The 23,347-nt window shown below is 40.9% G+C and overlaps 1 protein-coding gene and 1 long non-coding RNA gene across 3 annotated transcripts; one reads left to right on the top strand and one right to left on the bottom strand.

Annotated features, from left to right (window-relative positions):
• Positions 1-584: 584 nt before the first annotated feature.
• LOC116314358 (GTPase IMAP family member 8-like) lies at positions 585-16,486 on the bottom strand. 2 transcript variants are annotated; one of them, XM_031732339.2, is made up of 6 exons: positions 16,430-16,485; positions 16,310-16,347; positions 15,030-15,081; positions 9,614-9,658; positions 3,437-4,645; positions 585-3,336 (listed from the first exon to the last, which is right to left on the bottom strand). In XM_031732339.2, exons 3-6 carry the CDS (start codon positions 15,046-15,048, stop codon positions 1,769-1,771), a joined length of 2,841 nt encoding a protein of 946 aa, XP_031588199.2. In that variant the 5' UTR covers positions 15,049-15,081; positions 16,310-16,347; positions 16,430-16,485; the 3' UTR covers positions 585-1,768. The 2 variants fall into 2 exon arrangements, with proteins under 2 accessions (XP_031588199.2, XP_031588200.2); XM_031732340.2 differs by lacking the exon at positions 16,310-16,347 and having other exon boundaries at positions 16,430-16,486.
• LOC120443119 lies at positions 5,545-6,246 on the top strand. Its single transcript, XR_005615154.1, has 3 exons — positions 5,545-5,839; positions 5,916-6,075; positions 6,158-6,246. It is a non-coding gene; the product is annotated as an uncharacterized LOC120443119 (long non-coding RNA).
• Positions 16,487-23,347: the final 6,861 nt, after the last annotated feature.

The following is a 23,347-nucleotide window of genomic DNA, read 5'->3' as shown; positions in this document are numbered from 1 at the left end:
GACACTGAATGAAATTATAGTTTCAAAAAGATTTAAAATATAACACTCAAGTCAACATCAGTGTTTATATTGATATTCCTGCACCACCTCTATCTGTTATATAGAACTTGCCATTGTACAGCTCATGGCCTTAATGCTTCCTCTATGTGACCATCTAGCACTACTGCCAGCATAGACTAAGTGGAGAGCTGCTCACTCATTTAGTGCTGAGTTGAATCATTACTGTAGAAACTGAGGCTGATTACTGAGAGCATCAGGCTGCAAATGTAGCTACACATTCAAACAATTTCAAATTGTTTTAGGTCTTAAACTCGCTTTGTAACTGTTAATAAAGAAGGCCACTCAGAGAGCACATTTCCCACCAAGTCCAGAGCACCGGTTACCAATTCTAAAGTTTTATCGATCTGTGATAACTGCAATCTTCCTTTCTCTTCCTGTTCGGCACTACGTTCCATGCTAATGCTGCGGACAGACAGAAATTAAACTGCTGCTAAACACATGTGTCAGAGTGGGTGTGGGGATTAGGAAGCTCAGTTTGATTTGACAGGATCTTCAATGAAATTAAAGAAAACATGAAATCAAAATCTGAATGAAGATGCTTTGTTTCATCATTTAAGTACCATCCACACGAATCACAGGGAAACACTCATTTATTCTTTTGAAAATCAACAGATGCATAAAATACTGTTATTCTTAGTTATGTCACTAATTATGAAGCAAAGAATTTATATTTGTCATTTATCAAAATAAAGTCAAATTTTATCTACCGTATCTGATTATTTTCAATGATAATTGAGTAAATGTTGTTATATTTAGATATTGCAGAGGCATAAATAATATCTAAACTTTACAGTCATATACCTGACTATTTAATAAAAAATAATGAGAGATTTTATAATAAAACTCGATAATTACTGATTACACAAAATGTATGAAAAAACCCAAAACAAATAAACACAATAAAAATAGAACTAGTCGCGATAAAATACAAGAAATCAAATCACACACTCTCCAGATTTTTACCAAACATTACAGAAAACAACAAATCAGAAAAGATTCAAATGACTGATTCAACTTACAGTACAGAGCAAAACTAACAAACTTAAATGAACATCCTGGTACTTACAGAGCTCAGGCCGGGAAAAATTATTTGATTCATAACTTCAAAAAAAGACAAGAATAAAGGTACCTGATCACCAAATGTGTGTCGTCTTTCTTTGTGATCAAACATTTAATACCCCCGCCCACACAAACACACACACCAAACACACAATGATAACATTAGAATGACAAAGCCACCCTGATAACTGTTCTGTTCTTTACATATTTGACTATAATTTGTTTTTCCTGCATCATTGCAACTTATCCTCTGTTTCTATTTTGAAGTAAATTATGCTAAAAACATTTATTTGCTGGAAAAACACTGACCATTGCTTCCACTCTGCCAGGTGGCAGATTAATGAGCTGAGACAGGAGACTACATGCTGGTTCCAGGTGGGTCTTTTAGTAACTAATACTTATTCAAAGTGAGGAGAAAGTTTAACCAGTCAGAATCATTGCTAATGTTGGGATAGTGACTTGTGGTTTAATGGTGAGACTGGAGTCCGACACCGTGTTTAAGGCAGATTAGACGACATCCAATCAGAATTATTTTCTGTTGTGAGGAAATCCCAAACATTTAAAACACGCAGAACAACAAATCAGTGCCTCTTTAAATGTTTTTCCCAGAACAAATGAAAGAAAAACAACTGAAATCATTCATTTCTCGTCATAAAATGCTGCAGGCTGACGCGTCACTGACCTCATCACTTAAGATTTTTTGAAACAATTCACTTAATTGTTTTTCATGTTCTTCCTCTAGTTCTTCCTTGTCTTCCTCAGTTTTTGCATTCCTCATTTCTTTTTCATGTTTTTCCACTAGATGTTTGATCTTTCTCAGGTTTTCGCTCTTCTTGGTCACACGTTTCACTAAGTCGTTCATTTCCTTCACATGTTCTTCCCTCTGAGCATTTAATTCGTCCATGTGTTTCTTTTGGGATTCGTTGAACTCTTCTGCTTTCTGTCTGGCTTTTCTTTCATAGCTCTTCTTTAGGTCCTCCAGTGTTTTCTGATGATTGTTCTCTATTATTTCCATTTCTCTTCTTATTTGTTCCTCTTGTAATTTGTTGTTTTCATATTTTATTTTTTCTTGTTTGTAACTTTCCAGCAGTTTTTCTATTCTTTCTTCCTCCTCTTGTCGTCTCTTTTCATCTTCTTGTCTTTGTTTCTCTCGCTCTTCTCTTCGTTCTTTCTCCCAGGCTTCTTGTTTTCGTTGCATCTCTTCTCTGGTCTCTTCCAGCTGTCTGTCGACACTTTTCTTTGCCTCTTTTTCCAACTGAATTTGTCTGTCCAACTTTTCAAGTTCTTCTTTGAATTGTTGTCGATATGTTTCTTCTCCAGTGTCCTTTTCCATTTCCTTCTTTTCTCTCATTTCTTCTTCTTTTTTTTTCTTCTCTTGTTCTTCATTAATTTTAGCCATCATTACCTCGAGTTCTTCAGCTTTCTGTTTTCTCTCCTTTTCTATTTTATCTCTGTCTTGTTCCATTCTTATTTTCATTGCTTTCATTTCTTGCTTATGTTTTCTTTCAATCGCTTCCTTTTCCTGCTGCATCTCTTCTTCTTTCTCCTTCAGGATCCTCAGCGTCTCCTTCTTTATTGCTGCTTCAGCCTCTTGCAGCATCTCATTGGTGTAGAAGCTTCCTCCATTGTCCTTCACCATGGTGTCAATCTTTTTTATCAGCTCACTGACTTGTGTGCGGTTTTGTTTGTCAGAGTTATTGAACACATGGTATCTTCCTCCACAGTTATGGATCAGCTTCTTAAAGTAATCATGACATTTATTCTTGACGTAATCATCAATAGACTCTCCCTGACGCTCCAGATCGTCTCCTCTGGTTAAAAGAACGATGGTGAATGTTTCTGAATTCTTCCCAAAGAATTTTTTAGTGAGCCTCAGTGTATTCTTCTCCTCTGCTGTGAATCTGCCAACCTGCATCACCACCAAGAAGACATGTGGTCCTGGAGCCAGCTGGCTGATACATTTCACCAGCTCTTCTTGAACTTCTTCATTTGACAGAGCTGTGTCAAACAGACCAGGAGTGTCGACCACAACAACAGGACGACCGTCTACCTCACCCTCTGCCTTCTTACAATATTGTGTGACTGACATTTGGCTTGATGCAGCTGTAAACTCGTCCCTTCCTAAAATGGTGTTTCCTGTAGAGCTCTTTCCACAGCCGGTCTTCCCAATCAGCACAATCCTGAGAGTGTTTGAGTCTTTTCCTTCAACTTCATCACCTAAAATATGAAAACAATCAGAGTTAAAACTTGTATACTGCTGGATTAAAACACTTTGGGTCACTGAACACATAAAAACATAAAATTCTAAAGTACTTACAAGTCATAATCTTCGTCTTCAGCTTCTCAAGTTCATCATGTTGCATCTGTATGGATTTATCTTGTTGTAAGACTTTGTCCATCTGTGCATGTAGAAATGTTGTCTTTGTATAACAGTGTGGTTTATTTGTGGCCTCACTAATTTTGTCCACAACCTCAAACATCTTTGTAATCTGCTGTTTGTCTTTGATGTTGAGAACCACATGTCTTTGTCCGAAGGTCTGAAGGAGCTTCTGGATGTCTTTGTCTATACTTAATATATTTTCAGCAGCTGGATCTGTAGGATCTGAGTCCACAGTGAACAGAATCATGGTGAAGTCATTGACTCGAGAGCTGAATGTGTTCTGGATGGTCTCTAACTCTCCCTTGTCTTCATCAGTGATGGCAGCCACAGGTAGGACCAGGATGAAGGCGTGGACACCCTCAGGATCACAGAGGGAGATACACTTGAATGATTCCTCCATCACTGCCTCCTGAGGTTTTCCATACAAGGCAGGCAGCTCCACCAGGGAAACCCAACGTCCACACACCTCTCCCTGATGTTTAACACACTCTGATGAGTTGGAGACTGAATGAAGCTCAGTCTGACCTAAAATGGCCTTGGCTGCTGACGTCTTCCCTGCTCCTCTCCTCCCACACAGAACCAGGTTCAGACTGGACTTCAGATTGGGTTTAGCCTCCTCTTTTAACATTAGATATTTCCCCCAATTTTTACTCACTATCTCATTCATTTCTTCCATCAACTCTGAGGAATCTGAGAAGGAGTCTTTTCTGTCAAAATTTATGAAGTGATGCCTTTGTTTGGATTCTTCAATGAGTTTATCCACTGAGTTATTCCCTTTGTGATTATGCGTTAGGATGACGATGGAGTGATTAAAAGCATCTTGACCAAACAAGCTCAGAACCAAATTCAGAGTTTTTCTGTTCTCCTCAGTGAAATCAGAAGGTTTCACTAACAGCAGCAGGACATTTGGTCCAGGAGGACAGAGACTCACACAGCTCTTCATCTCTTTAAACAGCGCTTCCACAGGCAGGCTGAAGATGTCGGGAGTTTTTACAACTGTGAGAGGTTTCCTGTTCCACTCTCCAGAGGCAGCACCAGATTGCTTTCCTCCAAAACCTTTAGACTCTTTTTTCCCAACGAAGAGCTTTTCCAGGGCTGATTTTTTGTTCTCACTTTTTCCAAACAGCATTATCCTGAGTTCACGTGCTGCAAAAAAAAAGGTAAATTGCCTCAAAAATTCTAAAACACATATTTACGTCACATTCCATTACATAGTTTGTAATTGTTAAACATATCACTTGAGAAATAATCATTTACAAATTTGTCTTAAAACAGGTTGCTTTGTGATAGTGCTGGCAGGTACACTTTACAATATGGTTTCTTGGTCAGTTTGAAAAACCATGTCAGCTCTCTATTTAGGAGGATAAGCTCATGCAGACATTTGAAAGGCACTACCCTGATTTTGTTGGGCAGAGGTGGCAAAAGTCCAAACTTTATTTACTTAAGTAGAAGAAATGAAACAACTTCTTTACTCAAGTAAAAGTGGAAATGTACAGGATGTTAACGCTAGCCCTTTATATTATAACATATGATAACCTTGCCTTGGGGCCTCTGAAATACACCCAGAGACTACAAGTGGCACAATCAATAGGGGACCTACCATTAATAGGTGGGACTGATATGATTTAACCTCCAAAGCTATTCAGGTTTGGTTTATCTTATCAGGGTTACGAGGAAAGACACCTGGACAATTTCTAGGTAGTTAGTACTCCAGCTGGTGCAGGGGTGCAGCTGGGTAAGACCCATAGGACCAGAGATTAGGACCTTTTTATCAGAGAACCCCCCCCCAAAAAAGGTTCCTCTCCAAGGGTTGTTGGCCCCGCAGATTGGCACCGGACTGTCCTTTGTCACTGATTCTGTTTATAATCTTTTGGACAGAATATCTAGGTGCATTCAAGGGCTACACACTTACTAGGTGCTGGGATCAGTGGTCTCAGGGTATAATCTCTGATTTTACCTCTGATCTTACCGAATTTCCCAAAGGAACCCACCCGAGGGATTAATAAAGTTTTATCTTATCTGATTTATGATTTTGTTGATTTTGCAAGGCACTGACTTCCAGTTTGCACTAGTGTGGTGTGACACAGTTAGGATGAGAATTAGCACTTCCAAGTCTGGAATGTCAGGAATGTCATAAGACATAAAGATTGGCCGCTAACTTTCTGTCATGGTCCGTGGGAGTGCCTGGAGGGGATTTTCCTTCTGTGGCTGCTGAGCCATCCCTTTGGGGCGGGGACTTCAGTGCTTCAACTGAGCCTCAGCTGCGAGCAATCAGCGGGAGACCTACTTCAGCTGACTCAACCGGCCCCTCCTCGCCAGTTTGTTCTACTCTTCTCGGTGGTAAATTACGCTTCCCTTCGTGGTTTTCCTTGTGCAATTTATCTCTTGGAGTAATTCCTGTCTTCCCTTCATTCAGCGGAGTTTCAACCCTGGCTTCACCTTTCTGGGACAGTCCCTGTCTCCCAGCCGGCTCGACCGCCTGCCCTCTAACCTCCACGCTTCAGCTTGAGACCCTCCAGACGCTTCCCACGGACCTCTCTCCCCTCCCCTCAGTGATCCTAACCCGGACTGGCACAGTAAGGCGAACTATTCTCCAGTTTCTAGTTATCAAGCTCTAGTTTTCTCTTCCGATTTTAACTACCTCTCCCTCTGTTACAGAATATCCTCTCGTCTCTCTGACCTCTTCTGCGTTCCTGCCACTAGCCTTTTGGGCCCCCCTTGTCATTTTTGGCCACCTTTTCAAATAAATGTCACTGTAAGTATTCCGCGCCCGTGTTTGTCTGCGTTTTTGGGTCCACTTTCCTGGGCAAACCTGTTGGTTCATGACACTTTCTGCTTCTTAATTCAGATTAAACTGAGGTTATTGTACTCGGCCCTGAAAATCTTAGAAATATGGTATCTAAGCAGATTCTTACTCTGGATGGCATTACCTTGGCCTCCAGTAACACTGTGAGGAACCTTGGAGTCATTTTTGACCAGGACATGTCCTTCAACGCACATATTAAACAAATATGTAAGACTGCTTTCTTCCATTTGTGCAACATCTCTAAAATTAGAAATATCCTGTCTCAGAGTGACGCTGAAAAACTAGTTCATGCATTTATTACTTCCAGGCTGGACTACTGTAATTCTTTATTATCAGGATGTCCTAAAAACTCCCTGAAAAGTCTTCAGTTAATCCAAAATGCTGCAGCAAGAGTCCTGACAGGGACTAGAAAGAGAGAGCATATTTCTCCTGTTTTGGCTTCCCTTCATTGGCTTCCTGTTAAATCCAGAGTTGAATTCAAAATTCTGCTCCTCACATACAAGGTCTTAAATAATCAGGCCCCATCTTATCTTAATGACCTTGTAATACCATATCACCCTATTAGAGCACTTCGCTCTCGCTCTGCAGGCTTACTTTTTGCTAAAGCATATAGTTAGGGCTGGACCAGGTGACCCTGAATCCTCCCTTAGTTATGCTGCAATAGACGTAGGCTGCCGGGGATTCCCATGATGCATTGAGTTTTTCCTTTCCAGTCACCTTTCTCACTCACTATGTGCTAATAGACCTCTCTGCATCGAATCATATCTGTTATTAATCTCTGTCTCTCTTCCACAGCATGTCTTAATCCTGTCTTCCTTCTCTCTCCCCAACCAATCACAGCAGATGGCCCCGCCCCTCCCTGAGCCTGGTGCTGTCGGAGGTTTCTTCCTGTTAAAAGGGAGTTTTTCCTTCCCACTGTCGCCAAAGTGCTTGCTCATAGGGGGTCATATGATTGTTGGGTTTTTCTCTGTATGTATTATTGTAGATTCTACTCTACAATATAAAGTGCCTTGAGGCGACTGTTGTGATTTGGCGCTATATAAATAAAATTGAATTGAATTGAATTAATCCCTCCAGTATGTTATGGTCTGGGGCCTCCTCCTGATAGTAAATGTCCAGAACCCCTTACCAGGAGGTGCCCAGGAGGCATTCTAGTCATATGGTGAACCACATCAGTTTTTCTCCTTTTGATATGGAGGAATAAGAGCTCTAGTCTGAACCTCTTAAATGACGAAGTGTTATCAGCCATGGCTACCAAAACTGAAAGGAGGACTCAAGTGCACACGAAACACAAACAGCAATAACGGTTTTAAGTTCTTTATGTCACTCAAATGGAAAGCAGGGCTGTGCCACGAGGGTATCCAGGTAAGTGGTGAAAGGAGGCTGGAGTGAATAATCCATTTAGTGGCTTGGGAATAAGTCACTGAAACTGGGAGACAAATGTTAAGATGTGTCCCAGCCCATGTCACACCAGGACTCAGAAGAAAACACAACAGTCAACTAACAAACCGTTATGGGCCATAACACCAAGATCCTCATCTTATCTCTTAAAACTGAACCCAGACAGAGGAACTTCATTTCCTCTGCTAATTCTTTGGTCACTAGCCACAACTCATAACCGTAGATGAAGATAGGAACATGGACTGAGCACTAAAATCAACAGCGTCACTTTCTTGGTCAGTTCTCTCTTTACCACAGAGCCATACAATATTCTTATTAATGCAGATGACGCTCTAATCGAGGGGTGTCCAACTCCAGGTCTCAAGGGCTGTTGTCCTGCAGGTTTTAGATCTCACCCTGGCTCAACACACCTGAATCAAATGATTATTTCATTACCAGGCCTCTGGAGAACATCAAGACATGTTGAGCAGGTAATTCAGCCATTTGAATCAGCTGTGTTGGATCAAGGACACATCTAAAACCTGCAGGACACCGGCCCTCGAGGCCTGGAGTTGGAAACCCCTCCTCTAATCCTTCTTCCAATGTCATCTAACTCGTGAACAAGATGCAGAGAAATTTTTCAATTAAATTTTATTTACACAGCGCCAAATCACAGCAACAGTCGCCTCAAGGCGCTTTATATTGTACAGTAGATACAGAGAAAAACCCAACAATCATATGACCCCCTATGAGCAAGCACTTTGGCGACAGTGGGAAGGAAAAACTCCCTTTTAACAGGAAGAAACCTCCGACAGCACCAGGCTCAGGGAGGGGCGGGGCCATCTGCTGTGATTGGTTGGGGAGAGAGAAGGAAGACAGGATAAAGACATGCTGTGGAAGAGATACAGAGATTAATAACAGATATGATTCGATGCAGAGAGGTCTATTAACACATAGTGAGTGAGAAAGGTGACTGGAAAGGAAAAACCCAATGCATCATGGGAATCCCCGGCAGCCTACGTCTATTGCAGCATAACTAAGGGAGGATTCAGGGTCACCTGGTCCAGCCCTAACTATATGCTTTAGCAAAAAGGAAAGTTTTAAGCCTAATCTTGAAAGTAGAGATAGTGTCTGTCTCCTGAATCCAAACTGGAAGCTGGTTCCACAGAAGAGGGGCCTGAAAACTGAAGGCTCTGCCTCCCATTCTACTTTTAAATACTCTAGGAACAACAAGTAAGCCTGCAGTGTGAGAGCGAAGTGCTCTAATAGGGTGATATGGTACTACAAGGTCATTAAGATAAGATGGGGCCTGATTATTTAAGACCTTGTATGTGAGGAGCAGGATTTTGAATTCTGGATTTAACAGGAAGCCAATGAAGGGAAGCCAAAACAGGAGAAATCTGCTCTCTCTTTCTAGTCCCTGTCAGGACTCTTGCTGCAGCATTTTGGATCAGCTGAAGGCTTTTCAGGGAGTTTTTAGGACATCCTGATAATAAAGAATTACAGTAGTCCAGCCTGGAAGTAATAAATGCATGAACTAGTTTTTCAGCATCACTCTGAGACAGGATATTTCTAACTTTAGAGATGTTGCACAAATGGAAGAAAGCAGTCTTACATATTTGTTTAATATGTGCATTGAAGGACATGTCCTGGTCAAAAATGACTCCAAGGTTCCTCACAGTGTTACTGGAGGCCAAGGTAATGCCATCCAGAGTAAGAATCTGCTTAGATACCATATTTCTAAGATTTTCAGATTAAAATCTGGTTGGCTGATGGCTGACAACACAGGAAGGAAATGTCATTGTAGGATTAGTAGAGCTTTAACTGTCCCTTCCTAAATTATATAGCTTTTGGCATTATAACTAATACTTTACATGAAATGGTTTTTATTTTACTCATGATACATCAATGTTGTTAGTTCAACTTACAGTCCTTGATGTCAGAGCTGCTATCTTCTGGTTTCTTGAAATCCTCTGCAAAAATACAAAGAACTCAAGTTATCCTTCAACACTTAAATGTGGAAAATCCCTTGGTGTTACAGGAATATGCCATGAGGTCTCTACTTCTGATATGCCAAGTAATTAGTGTAATTGACTGAACACAATTCATACCATCTCAATTAAATTTAAAGATTGGACCCTGAGCCGGTGAGAAAAGACTAGAAGCAGAGATTTTATCCCAAGTTGTTTTTGGTTGTTTCATGTACTATATCAGCTTGACCCCAATTTTAAAAAGTTCTGATCATCTTCAAAGATGGAGCAATATTCCACAGTAACATGACATCTTTATTCTGCACATCCCAGTATCACTAACAATACCATGACTCTAATTCTTGTTCCTAAGTGGTCACTGGGGAAACTAAAGAAATCCAAATTTTGATTTCAAAACTAACCAAGAAAGTATCTCAGCATATCACTGTCTCTCTGAGTGAAGCATTGACAAGCATGCCTTCCTCAATACAGCTTCTTTGTGTTTCTTGTTGTGGGCAAGAAGCCATTATGTCAGGGGTTTTTGTTATCTTGCTTTCTTTTCCTACTTCGTGTGGGTTGACTAATTATACAATTCAGCCTGGACTGTGCGCATGTTCCTGATTGCCTGGTGGATAAGGGGGCTATTTAAGGCCATGGTGGAGAGTTTGTCATCGCTCAGTTGTTGAACTGCACCCATTAGTGAAACCCTGCCTGTCATCTCACTGTGCTTTTGTGACATCTCCCTTTGCTGTGGATCGACTGACCACCCTCTCTGTGCAGAGGTTTTGCATCCTATCCCTGGTGTGGTGAGCCTGTAATCCTTGAGAGGACTGTAAAAATTGCACGATCTGATATCGTCGTGTTGGTGTTGTTCCCAGATCATCATACTAAATGTTGTTCCAGGATCAACATTGCAAGTGACCAATCAGAATGTTGTGACGTCATACTTTTGCGACTTCGGGAAAAACCGCCGTAAAACAAAACACTGTACTTAAGCTGCGAGAAACCGCCTCTGTCCACCGATCAACGGACCCTGACCCTGACCCTTTAATAAACGGTAAGCAGAATTGATATTGTCCTTGCAACATTGGAATTTCATAAATGCACCAATGGCTTGACGTGCAAAAGAATAACGTCACAACAATGTGATTGGTCACTTGCAATGTTGAACCTGGAACAACATTTTCATGATGATCTGGGAACAACACCAACACGACGATATCAGACCATCCGTAAAAATTGGACACCTTGGACCCCTTTGCACCTCCATTCAGAAGACCTTTCCCCTTGCACATTGCCACCTCATTGTGTGGATGCCCTAAAGGGCTTCCACACTATTGAGATCCTGTTTCTCTTTAAACTTTATTCTTCAAGTTGCTCCCCCGTTTTTTGCCGTGGATCTACTCCCACAGTTTTCAGCCGATTTTCTCCATTCAAACTCTAAACTGTTCTGCTATTTCTGCTAATTCCGGCTATATCTTTTGGTGTTTATTACTGTTATACTTTTTAAAATATTACACTTTTTGTGTCCCATTGAAATGAATGGGAAACTTCCACAATTCTGCTAAAACTTGCTTGTTTTTGAAACTTAACTACATCCTCATGCTTTCACCTAGAAACTCCATTCAAACTTTAAAATGTTCTCAGATTATTGGGCTATTCCTGTCTGATTCAGCTTTTCAGATCTTCTACCGTTTTAATCTTATCTCTTTTAAGTTTTCAGTTGCAAAATTGTGATTTTTCAGAAAATACATGCGTTGCTATGGTTGCTATGCAATTAAGTCAGAGTGAGTGCTGGTCCATTCTGAATTTTCTCTTCATGTCTAAACAACTTCTTGCTACTCGCTCAATTTCCACTCAACCCCGACAAATTATACATCAAAACGTAGGTATTCTTGCTGGCTTTCAGAAAATGTCACCATCACTGTTGTGGAAGTTACAGATTTTTATCAAATCGCCTCAGACCAACACAAGGTCTTAAAACTCTCCATACAAAGTCAATGGAGAGTCTGTTCAAAATCAGCGCTGGGACTCTCTAATGAGAGGCATTTTCAAATCGTCATATCTCTTAAACAAAGCAAGGTTAGGACATGAGGCTTGTGCCAATATATCTTCAGACACTGCTGACACTCACAGTGGAAGCAGTTTTTACAGTTATCTTACCGTTGAGCAATGAATTACGTTTGTTTGAGGGGTGGAAATCTGTCCTCCTCTCAGTTTTCAAACTCCGAAAATGAAGCCGTTTCTTCTCTCGTCATATCTCGGCGACAGAGGTACAAAGAGCAATGAAATCGCAGTCAAAGTACACCAAAGTCCGCTGATTCACCCAGTACAAGAATTATGCTGCTAGCCCTCCTAGTTTTTGAGTTACACGACGTTTTGTAACACCAAAAAACGGCGTATTTTGCCTCTCACCGCGATCTAATTCTGACTGACCAAGTCTCTGTCTTTCAGACCCCCGCCCCCTTTCCAGGTGGCGCAATCAGTAATGACACGGCTCTGCAGCTCAAAGGTGGTGAGTTCAATCCCACCTTGTTCAACATTTTTTTTTTCACTACAAATTGATACACTATCACAGACGTGTAATTTATATTGCTAATTTATTACAATTCTGCAAAGTTTTATGATTTTAGCAGCTTTTCTAATATGGACCTCAGATTCTTGTTAACACCACATGGCAGAAATACATACAAGTAAACAGCCTGATGAAGCAGACTGAGGCAGTACCTCTGATTGGTGAATTTGAGCAGAACCAGGTTGTTCTTTCATTTCATTTCTTTATTTATTTCACACATGGTTCAACAGTGTTTCTTTTTCTACATACAGAACCTTCTGCCTCTTTTCAGCAGAAATTCTGCTCATTCACCTCTTTTCAGCGCAACGTTCTGCTTCTTTCCCTCTTTTCTGCAGAAATTCTACTGAGTCACCTCTTTTCTGCAAAATTTTCAGCCTTATCACTTCTTAACAGCACAATCCTCAGCAGCTTCTGCTCATTCCACCATAATTGTCAGTCTCTCCAGCTCTTTCCTTGTGAGAGTGAGTTTGGCACAGTGAGATGAGTTGTCGCCTTGAATCCAGGAGGGCTGGGTTCGAATCCTGCTCAGGGTGATGGTTTTTTTTTTCACCACCATGCAACTTTTTTCTACTTTTCAGCTTTTTCAGCTTTTCAGCAGAAAGCTTCAGCGTTAAGGCATCCACACAGCATTTTCGCAGGAAATGCAAATTTTTCTAGTTGTATATTGATTCACTCACTGCAAATAAACACACCGAACAGTGCTTCCGAGTCTGTGATTGAGTTCACCTGCCGTGATCTACATGGCACATTACATGAAATTGTGAGGAAACATTAGACTTCTTCAGGCTCCTCATGAAGTGCTGCATCTGCTGGGTCCATATGTCATGGTGCGGAGTCTGTGGACTCTGTGTGTATGTTTAAGTTTATTACTCTTCTGTGGTTTTGATTATTTTGGGTTGTTTTTTTATGATTATCCCTACTGTTTTGTGTCCTTTGTAATTCTGTTCCACGCTTCACGTTCCTATGTTCTGTCTCCCCAGTCTGTGTTAAGTTTGCGTGTGTGGAGTTCAGTCGGTGTGGTTCCTGTTTTATTTTGAAGGTCCGTGTCTCTTGTCAGTGTTTCTAGTTCCGCTTCCCCTTGTCTCATTATGTCCAATTAATCCCTGCTGTGTTTTCCATTCCCTGATTGCCCTGTGTGTATTTAAGTCCTGTGTTTTGTGGTGTGCATTGCGGGTTTGTCTGTGTTGTTCCCCTGCATCTCTGTTTTTGTCCCAAGGTTTCAGGTTTGTTTTATTCTTAGTTTTCCCAGTTTAGGTTTTGTAAGTTCTGTTCTCGCCACCCTCGCCTTTTGTTGTATGTTATCCTCCTCAATAAAGCTCACTCACATCAGCAGTGCCTGCATCTTGGGTCCTTTAATAATTCCCCACACAGCTTGCCTCGCAAACTGTGACACCATCAGATCTCATTGTTCTGTCAGTTTGTTTTGTAATAACTTCCAAGATTTGGAAAACATGAAATTACTTTTTGCCAACTAAAGGCAAAAACACAAAATTACACAGCTATACACATACAACACGACCACATGCAAAACAGTCCAGGACTATAAATACACACGGGGGTAATAGGTAAGTGGAAACAGGGCTGAAACAAATCAGGACAATCAAAAGGAAGTAAAACTTAAGACATCAGGGATAATAAGTAAAAAATATATATATCAGGAAATTATCAACATGACTAAGCAAGAAAAAAAATCCCACCATCCTCCTCTGTCACCTCAACCCCTCTGCATGTCCTGGTTCACTCCATTACTCTTCTCAGAGGTCTTTCTCTTTCCTCCTGCCTGGCAGCTTCATCTCCAACATCCTTTGTCTAGTAAATCCAATAAATCCACTGTCCTTTATCTGCACACATCACAACCATCTAAGCCTCTCTAATCCTGCTCACTCCCAGTGAACATCTTAACATCTTACTCTCGGCCTCCTGTTGAGGTCAAGAACCCACTGTGTCCTCTTTCCTCCACTCTTATATTTCACTCTATGTTCCTCCTTATTCCTAAAGTTCATATTCAAAAACCCACCCACAGAATGCCACAAGCCCAGATAAATGGGGAGGGTTGCATCACAAAGGGCATTTGCTTTTTTGGCAAAATCAGACATGATAAAAAATTAGAAAAAGTGAGCAAACTGAAAATATTTAATAGTAACAAAACTGCACAGCAAAACCCACAGACCCTGACTGCTTTGAATTGATGGATAGATTTAGAACACATATACTGTCAGAATATCTCCACTGCATGGAAGAAAAAAACTGTTAACACTTGTTGCTCCCACACTAGGTGGAAAGTGAAGCATTGTGCTGGATTAGCTTGTAAGTTGTTGTTGTCTATCAAGGGCAGGTAGAGCCACAGCTGTTGGACTTGCTGGTATGAGAAACACTCGTTGCTGGTGTTAGTCTTTGAATGTTAACTTGACAGCCCACACAAAGGACATGCATTAGCTGGGCATGTGAAGACACAGTAGCCTTCAAGCAGCTTTCAGTTATTTATTTTTTTATTTACATTCATTCTTTCAGCAAGTGAAGCGACTGGAAATGAACAAGTGACTATATCGGCAGAACAGGGCGACATGTACTGTGAGCATGTTGGATATGTCTATCAGCCAACGTTGCTCCTAAAACCAGCAGCACAGTGTGATCATGGCAGTTGGATGATGCTCCACCCTGCTGCTGCACCTGTTTGTTGTTTACTTTCACTTCAAATACCTGAACTTATGTTACAGTTACTCTCTAAATCTGTGACATATTTGGACAGTGTGAGTGCAAAATCCTCACTGCTGAGCAATAAGATGTGAGTGGACTCACCAGCTGTTTTGGTTGCCATGATGTCACTTTTCTGAAAAGACCAGGGGATGAACTGGAAGGAAAAAAATGCATTTTAGCTTCTTTGAATCACACAACATGCGATGGTAGGAGGACAAAGGCGCTGTAAGCATGAATGGTTCAAATGCAACAGCACAAAGAAAGAGAAGTTGTTATTGTGATGTTGGTCGTTTTATGCTATACTTCAGTTGGTCTCCGGTTGGTCACCATGTAGAGTATGTTTTATACAAACTGGGAGGGGCGGGGGGTCAAGTGTAACCAATTACATTTAGACCATTAAGACATCGTGAGTAACGGCGGAAAGAAGGTTCACATCTTTCACAATTTCATTTTTCAAAGAAATTAAAGTCTTTTTAAAGACTGATCAACCAGATTTATCCTGAGCAAAAGACTGAAGAATCAGGGGACCTCAGTCTGAACACATGTAGAAGTGTTTTATACACATGAATGATTTATTCCACGTTCTCAACCTCAGAGATCATTTCTGATTTCAGGAAGCTTTCTGTGCACAAGAAAATATTACTTGAATGAGTTTTAATTAAAGAAGATTATGATGGATCCATTTGATCCACAGATCCACTCATGTGTGCTGCATTCAAGTGCATAATTGGACCAAGATTGTTCCAAACAGTCGGACAGAAACGACCATAGACCACATCACCTGGATCATAATCACATTCACATCTTGCTACAAGGATTAATTTAGCAAAGGCTTCTGAGAATGATGATTAGATGAGATCACGAGAGTCTGAAAACTCCAGAAAGTGAAACACGATCTGAGTGTGGGCGGTACAATCTGCAACAAAGAGAATACCAGGACCTGTTCCAGCCTGCTGGGTACAGGTGAGCAGCTGCAAAGGTGTGTGTGTGTGTGTGTGTGTGTGTGTGTGTGTGTGTGTGTGTGTGTGTGTGTGAGTGAGGGGGGTCTTATGGTAGTTTCAGTAGAGAGATTAAAATTTTCATATAGATAAAATATTAAAATATTCCTCTCCACTCAACTGTCTCACCCTCCACTTTACATGCAATATTTCTGTTGGCTCAGGTTAAATTATTTATATCATCATATGTTATATGAGAAATAACCTAATTTTCATGTATCTGCTCATTATCATAATATTATAAATAATAGTTCTGCATCATAACACACAGTTTCACTCTCTGCAGCCAAAAAGAAAAGATGTAAATGAGGAAAAATTGAGAGTATATTAAAGGCAGTAACGATCAAAATGAAACTATCACTAACAAAGAGAATCACAACGCACCTCACAGCACAAACACAGCTAACAAAGGTGAAGCAGACCTGCAGAGAATCCAAAACATGAAAAAACATTTAGTGATGAGTTTAACTGTTGAGAAAAACAGCAGATAAATTTGTGCTTTACCTGTTCGTCGTCCTCTGAGTTCACAGGTGAGACATGGCGCCTGCTTCTTTGTTTGGTTGCACCTCTGATGACAGCATGAAGGCGGGCTTTACACTGCCCAACCAATCAGAAGTTAGAAACACTGCTCATGTTTTCTCTGAGCCTTATTTTCTTCACTTTTGATTGGGTGGGAACAACCACCCACCCATACTCTGTGTGCTGGTGTTTGGGTGGGGTGAGCCTACTCGACACAAATTTATGCTTTATATTTTTATATTTGTACAGATTTGTGTCGACGTTCAGAGGCTGGATCCATGCAGAACAGATGACAAAACATCTGCATCGGTGCGCCTTCATGTTTGTCGTCTCGTTGCACCGTTGTTCTGTACGACATCCTGATGTGTTGTCGGCCTGATGTTCATTGTTTAAAGTTTAAAAGAATACATTTGTCCTCTGTCACTTTAATGCAGCGTGCATTGTGGTTGTGTGAGAAGCCGAGAGCATGAAATGTAATAACTCCACAGACGACAGCTAATCTGTCAGAAAGGAAAAGGAATCCAGGGCCTGTTCCAGCCTGCTGTGTTAGGAACGACGGTTACAAATAAATGTGTGAGACAAAGATCGTCACAAGAAAAATGTGAGTGTGCGTGTGTCAAGCAGCCTGTTACAGTTGCTCCTGCTTTTTCTCTTCAGTTGAAATTTTACTTACTTATTTCTTTGTCCTTTACTTTATAGTTGGAGTGTTGAACTCTGTAACATATTGAATTATTTAAATAGTTTAGTCTGTTACTGTCTAGGTGCAACTGTAATCCACATAATTTCCTTTGGGATTAATAAAGTATTCTGAAACACACAAAACAAAATCATCAAACAGCACTCACACTCACAACCCTTGACACTCATGCCCATGAAGAGTGGATGGCAACTTCTGACCACAGTCTGTGGATATCAGCTGATACAGTGGCTTGCAAAAGTATTTGGCCCCCTTGAACTTTTCCACATTTTGTCACATTTCAGCCACAAACATGAATCAATGTTATTGGAATTCCAGGTGAAAGACCAATACAAAGTGGTGTACACGTGAGAAGTGGAACGAAAATCATACATGATTCCAAACATTTTGTACAAATAAATAACTGCAAAGTGGGGTGTGCGTAATTATTCAGCCCCCTTTGGTCTGAGTGCAGTCAGTTGCCCATAGACATTGCCTGATGAGTGCCTATGACTAAATAGAGTGCACCTGTGTGTAATCTAATGTCAGCACAAATACAGCTGCTCTGTGACGGCCTCAGAGGTTGTCTAAGAGAATATTGGGAGCAACAACACCATGAAGTCCAAAGAACACACCAGACAGGTCAGGGATAAAGTTATTGAGAAATTTAAAGCAGGCTTAGGCTACAAAAAGATTTCCCAAGCCTTGAACATCCCACAGAGCACTGTTCAAGCCATCATTCAGAAATGGAAGGAGTATGGCACAACTGTAAACCTACCAAGACAAGGCCGTCCACCTAAACTCACAGGCCGAACAAGGAGAGCGCTGATCAGAAATGCAGCCAAGAGGCCCATGGTGACTCTGGACGAGCTGCAGAGATCTACAGCTCAGGTGGGGGAATCTGTCCATAGGACAACTATTAGTCGTGCACTGCACAAAGTTGGCCTTTATGGAAGAGTGGCAAGAAGAAAGCCGTTGTTAACAGAAAACCATAAGAAGTCCCGTTTGCAGTTTGCCACAAGCCACGTGGGGGACACAGCAAACATGTGGAAGAAGGTGCTCTGGTCAGATGAGACCAAAATGGAACTTTTTGGCCAAAATGCAAAACGCTATGTGTGGCAGAAAACTACCACTGCACATCACTCTGAACACACCATCCCCACTGTCAGATATGGTGGTGGCAGCATCATGCTCTGGGGGTGCTTCTCTTCAGCAGGGACAGGGAAGCTGGTCAGAGTTGATGGGAAGATGGATGGAGCCAAATACAGGGCAATCTTGGAAGAAAACCTCTTGGAGTCTGCAAAAGACTTGAGACTGGGGCGGAGGTTCACCTTCCAGCAGGACAACGACCCTAAACATAAAGCCAGGGCAACAAAGGAATGGTTTAAAACAAAACATATCCATGTGTTAGAATGGCCCAGTCAAAGTCCAGATCTAAATCCAATCCAGAATCTGTGGCAAGATCTGAAAACTGCTGTTCACAAACGCTGTCCATCTAATCTGACTGAGCTGGAGCTGTTTTGCAAAGAAGAATGGGCAAAGATTTCAGTCTGTAGATGTGCAAAGCTGGTAGAGACATACCCTAAACGACTGGCAGCTGGAACTGCAGCAGAAGGTGGTTCTACAAAGTATTGACTCAGGGGGCTGAATAATTATGCACACTCCACTTTGCAGTTATTTATTTGTACAAAATGTTTGGAATCATGTATGATTTTCGTTCCACTTCTCACGTGTACACCACTTTGTATTGGTCTTTCACCTGGAATTCCAATAACATTGATTCATGTTTGTGGCTGTAATGTGACAAAATGTGGAAAAGTTCAAGGGGGCCGAATACTTTTGCAAGCCGCTGTACAAAGACACAAAATGAACTCTGGTGCTTGTTCCAGTTTGCTGCATGATGTTCGACAGCTACAGGTACACAACACAAACTACAGTCACCTACTGAGCTGAAGGTTTAGGGGTAGAAATGATTGACGAGCAATGATTCACAAACATGTGCAATATTTTGTGTGTAACTGTAAAACTATTGTTCAAACACACGCATCAAAAATGATCAGAGATCATTTACTCACTCATTTGAATCTTCAACAGATTGGATACTTTCCACTTTTAAAAGCTTCCTATGACACTAATGTCTAAAAACACGGGGTTTTTTAGTTTTTGTTTACATTTTTAATACCCGTGCAACCACCACCTGTACAGGCTTTTCTTTCACAAGCAGCCAGTTTGCTCCTTAAGTTCAACATGTTTTTGACTTATTTAGCATAAAGTCAGTGGGTCGAAACATTGAGGTGGTGTCAAAAGATTTCAGGATTTTGGGATTTTTATTATGTTATGCTTAAAAGTACGTTTCTTTATCTAAATATGTTTGCTCTTTCAGTATTAAACTTAAATGGGGAAGTGCAGACTCAACAGGAAGCCTGCACAGTTCTATTTTATCTCTTCCTGTACGTCTCTGAGAATGCTATGAATAAAAAGGCTGACAACTATTGCACGGTGCGAGTCTCCCTGAGTCTCACCCGTGTACACGTTAACCTGTCTGAGCGTTTTTATTCCGACCTGAGTTGCAATGCAGGAAAACTCCTGACATTTCTTGGTCCTTCGAGCCGGATGGGACACAGCACTTTTGTGTGACCCCACAGGAAAACCTCATCGAGTCCTGCCATCATGAGAAGCCCGCGCTGAAGTCTGTCGACAGCTCCTGTCCAGGTACAGGATAAAGTCCAGAGACGTGAACTCGGGTTCTGGCCGGCGTTCTTATAAGTGGTCCACGGCGGTGGGGGTCGATGAGGTAGACCTGAGAGACCGGCAGTGAATCAGCAACCAGGTGAATATTAACACTCAGACACCTCGCGTAAAACGTTTAGTCTTGCCCAGAGGGGCTGGTAGCATTTTAAAATAAAGATAGAGCTCGTCAGGGACTGGTAGCTCCCCCGTAGTGGGTAAAGGTATCGCGCGTATAAAAGTACTGTTTTGTTTTTGTATTGTTTTATTTTTGTTGGTGGAATAAGTTGATTTTACAGCACAATAAGGAGGCTGAACTATTCCACTGTTTTGTTTGCTGTTGGCCACCCAAGTACTGGTGAAAAGAGAGAAACAGGTCGTGTTTCATCACGTAAAGGTGACACCGCTTTCAAGAATAGCTTGAAAGTAGAAGGCCGTGTCAACTACCTCTCTCGATTCTCGTGCCAGAGAAGGTGCCGCAGTTGTGTAGTTGTAAGGGATTAACATTAAGAGGATTAAAATGGGTAACTCACTGCTGACGAGCAGTGGTTAGAAAAGAAATGTCCAGGTGCTGGAGAAATCCAAAGAAAACCTAAATGTCCCACGTGGGAGGGAAAATGCATTAACTAAACTATAAGAAACCCTCCAAGCAGAAATAAATACTGAAAAGGAAGCTAAAAAGAAAACAAAGAGTACACAAGAGTTATATTTTAAAGCATGGAAAGAGGAATGAAGTGGAATAAACAAAAGGTTAAATTAAGGATAACTTAAATTAAAGTAGAGCTTATCTGCGATAAGCATGATAATAGGAGATAATAGGAAGGTTAACAACCTGTAAACTGGTATTAACAATGAAACATAGTTGGCATGACGACCGTGCCTAGAATGAATAGAATGCATGAAACCAGATAATTCACACGAAAATATATCAAATAACAAAGAGAGATGCATAAGGTATATTATGGCTGTGTCATTGTTCAGCCAAGGAAAATGTCTCCAGCTTGGGAAGGTGTGAAGCTGCAGATTCACACAGACCCGTGATGGATACATAATAAAATATAAACTAACAAACTATTGTATATTAGTAGTGAAGTAGTGTATTGTGATATACCATTGCTGTTATAAAAAAGGAAAAACAATACAATGATAACATTAATAATGACATACTATTAATAGGAAGCGGCACCTCAGTCAGTTATGATGTGAGGTGGAAGATTGTTAAAAGTAGTCTGATTCAAGCTTAAGGTTTGCTCAAACTCAGTACAATGATATATGAGATGAAGAAAATAAGGAATTAACCACACTAATCAGGTGGATAGAGACACTTGACCTGCTTGTAAACCTGTCATCTTAGATGAGACTTTGTTAAGATGAAGAGCAAACCTATACTAACAACTAATGAGCCAAACCCTGTATACAACAGCTACAAGATTGAGAAGCTGAATTAAATAAATATGTGGACACTACCAAGCTAATGAGGAGCGGTGACGCGCATGGAGATGCTGGTTTTGCTCACTACAATTGTATAAATAGAGTTTGAATTCATTACAATATGAAAGCATATTTTGAGTGATTCCAACTGTGTAAATGCTGTGAGTGGTAGGTTGATTGGGTGTGATTTGTACAAAAATAATTTAAAAAAGTAATAAAAGTAATAATAACACTACAAAGGTTCATAGTGGAGTGGGTGAACAAGTGGAAGTTTGAGAGAAAAGGCAGTGTGTGTGTGATGATTCCTGATGTCTGAAAGAGCTCAATTTAAAAGTGTGTGTGAAATAAAGGTGTATCGTTTTTAGATCAAGAGATTTAGATTGTTTTTAGTAGAATTAAAGAGGGTTTTTAGACTATAAATACAATGAAAGACAGTCTGCAGAAACAGGAAATGTGTGCCTGTCGGTGACAGGAAACCGTGTGTGTGTGAGGAGATAGGTTGAATTTAGAACTCAGTGATAAGATGCATGAATTAAACCTTATTGTAATAAACACTTGCAATGAAGAAAGCAGCTTACACTCAATTAATATGAACACAAAGCCTTGATGATGCCATAGGCAATTTGTTTTATTTTTGTTTGTTTGCTTAGTAAGTTTGGAAAACAAATTTGTGATCATATTTGTGATCACAGTGACACATAATGATTTGGGCATATGATTTGTAGATGCCTAGTTTTAGAGCTGTGAGCTATGAACTGTAAGCAATGCAAGGAAGAATGCAGAAGTTCGACACATGCCAGACAACTTTCCTATGTAGGCATTTTGCTTACACTGTCACACATCAGAATTGCTGTATGCTGTATCACGCGCTGACCTTCACAGCACCCCACAGGCTGGTGTCGTTGATATCTTTGTAGACGGTTCAGCGTCCAAAAGTAGCCTTGGGCGGAACTGTGTAGGTTATGCGGTAACCACAGTAGACACAATTTTAGAAGCAAAAGCACTAACGTCCTTACACTCTACACAGAGTGCAGAACTCACAGCTGTCATACGTGCCTAACCCAACTGCAACATGGAAATCTTTTGAAGGCACTGTTGGAAGTGTTTATATTGCCAAAACAGTTCAGAGGTCACTGAAGGCAATAACTTCGCAGACCAAAGCCGCAAAAGCAGCAGCACAACAAACTATAGACACATTAATGTCTGACTCCTCAATGCAAATACCACTTGATGTGCTTATGAATGAATGAAAAGCCGCACCAACTACAGAACAATAGAAATGGTTAAAAGGTGGAGCACAGCTAGAAGGTGGTTTGGTGACTTGTAATGGCAAACCAATACTACCAAAGTTCCTACACAAATCAGCAGCTTTATTGTCAGCAGGAGGGGGGGTAGGTAGATAAGATTTCAGAAATTTGTCGGAACATGCATGATTTGCCAAAAACATAATGCACATGATGCACATAATGCACACCACCTCCTCCTTTTCATACGATCCACATGGGTTTTATTGAGCTAAATGACTGCCGAGGCTCAGAATACGCTCTAGTGATCATAGACATGATAAGTAATCAGTAAGGTCTCTGAAGCACTAGGATTTAGCATCAAACACCCGTGGACCACAAAGTGCCGGACTGGTGGAAAGAACTAACGGCAATAAAACAGAGACTGAGAAAATGCATGGAAGAAACAGGGAGACCATGGCCTGAGTGTATAGGCCTGGTAAAAATGTGGATGAGACTGACACAAAGTTCTCAGAAACTCACACCTTTTGAAATCATTCACGGTAGACCATTTCCACTACCAATTACAAGTGAGCCTATAGATAAGTCAATAAGAGAAACTACACTAGCCGAATGGATGACTAAATTACTTGAAAATAAAGAGATTGTTCTAAACAACTCTCCAGTGTCTTGCAGGTTGAAACCAGGTGATTGGATCCTGATCAAAGTACTCCAAAGGAAAAATTGGAGTTCACCAAGGTGGGAAGGTCCTTATCAAGGGGATACTCACCACACCTACTGCCTGCAAAATAGCAGAAAGACCGTCCTGGATCCATCAAAGCCACT

The sequence above is a fragment of the Oreochromis aureus genome, linkage group 12, assembly GCF_013358895.1.
Source record: "Oreochromis aureus strain Israel breed Guangdong linkage group 12, ZZ_aureus, whole genome shotgun sequence".
Taxonomy (NCBI): Eukaryota; Metazoa; Chordata; class Actinopteri; order Cichliformes; family Cichlidae; genus Oreochromis; species Oreochromis aureus.
Note: the sequence above shows the minus strand (reverse complement) of the source record. Positions and strands in the feature narration are given on the sequence as shown.

What these genes read in the sequence shown, in the direction of transcription:
- LOC116314358 (XM_031732340.2), bottom strand. An exon ending in CAGCTCTGACATCAAGGACT is followed by an intron (nt 4,646 to 9,613) that starts GTAAGTTGAACT and finishes TTTTTTTTGCAG; the next exon opens with CACGTGAACTCAGGATAATG. An exon ending in GAAGACGAAGATTATGACTT is followed by an intron (nt 3,337 to 3,436) that starts GTAAGTACTTTA and finishes TTCATATTTTAG; the next exon opens with GTGATGAAGTTGAAGGAAAA.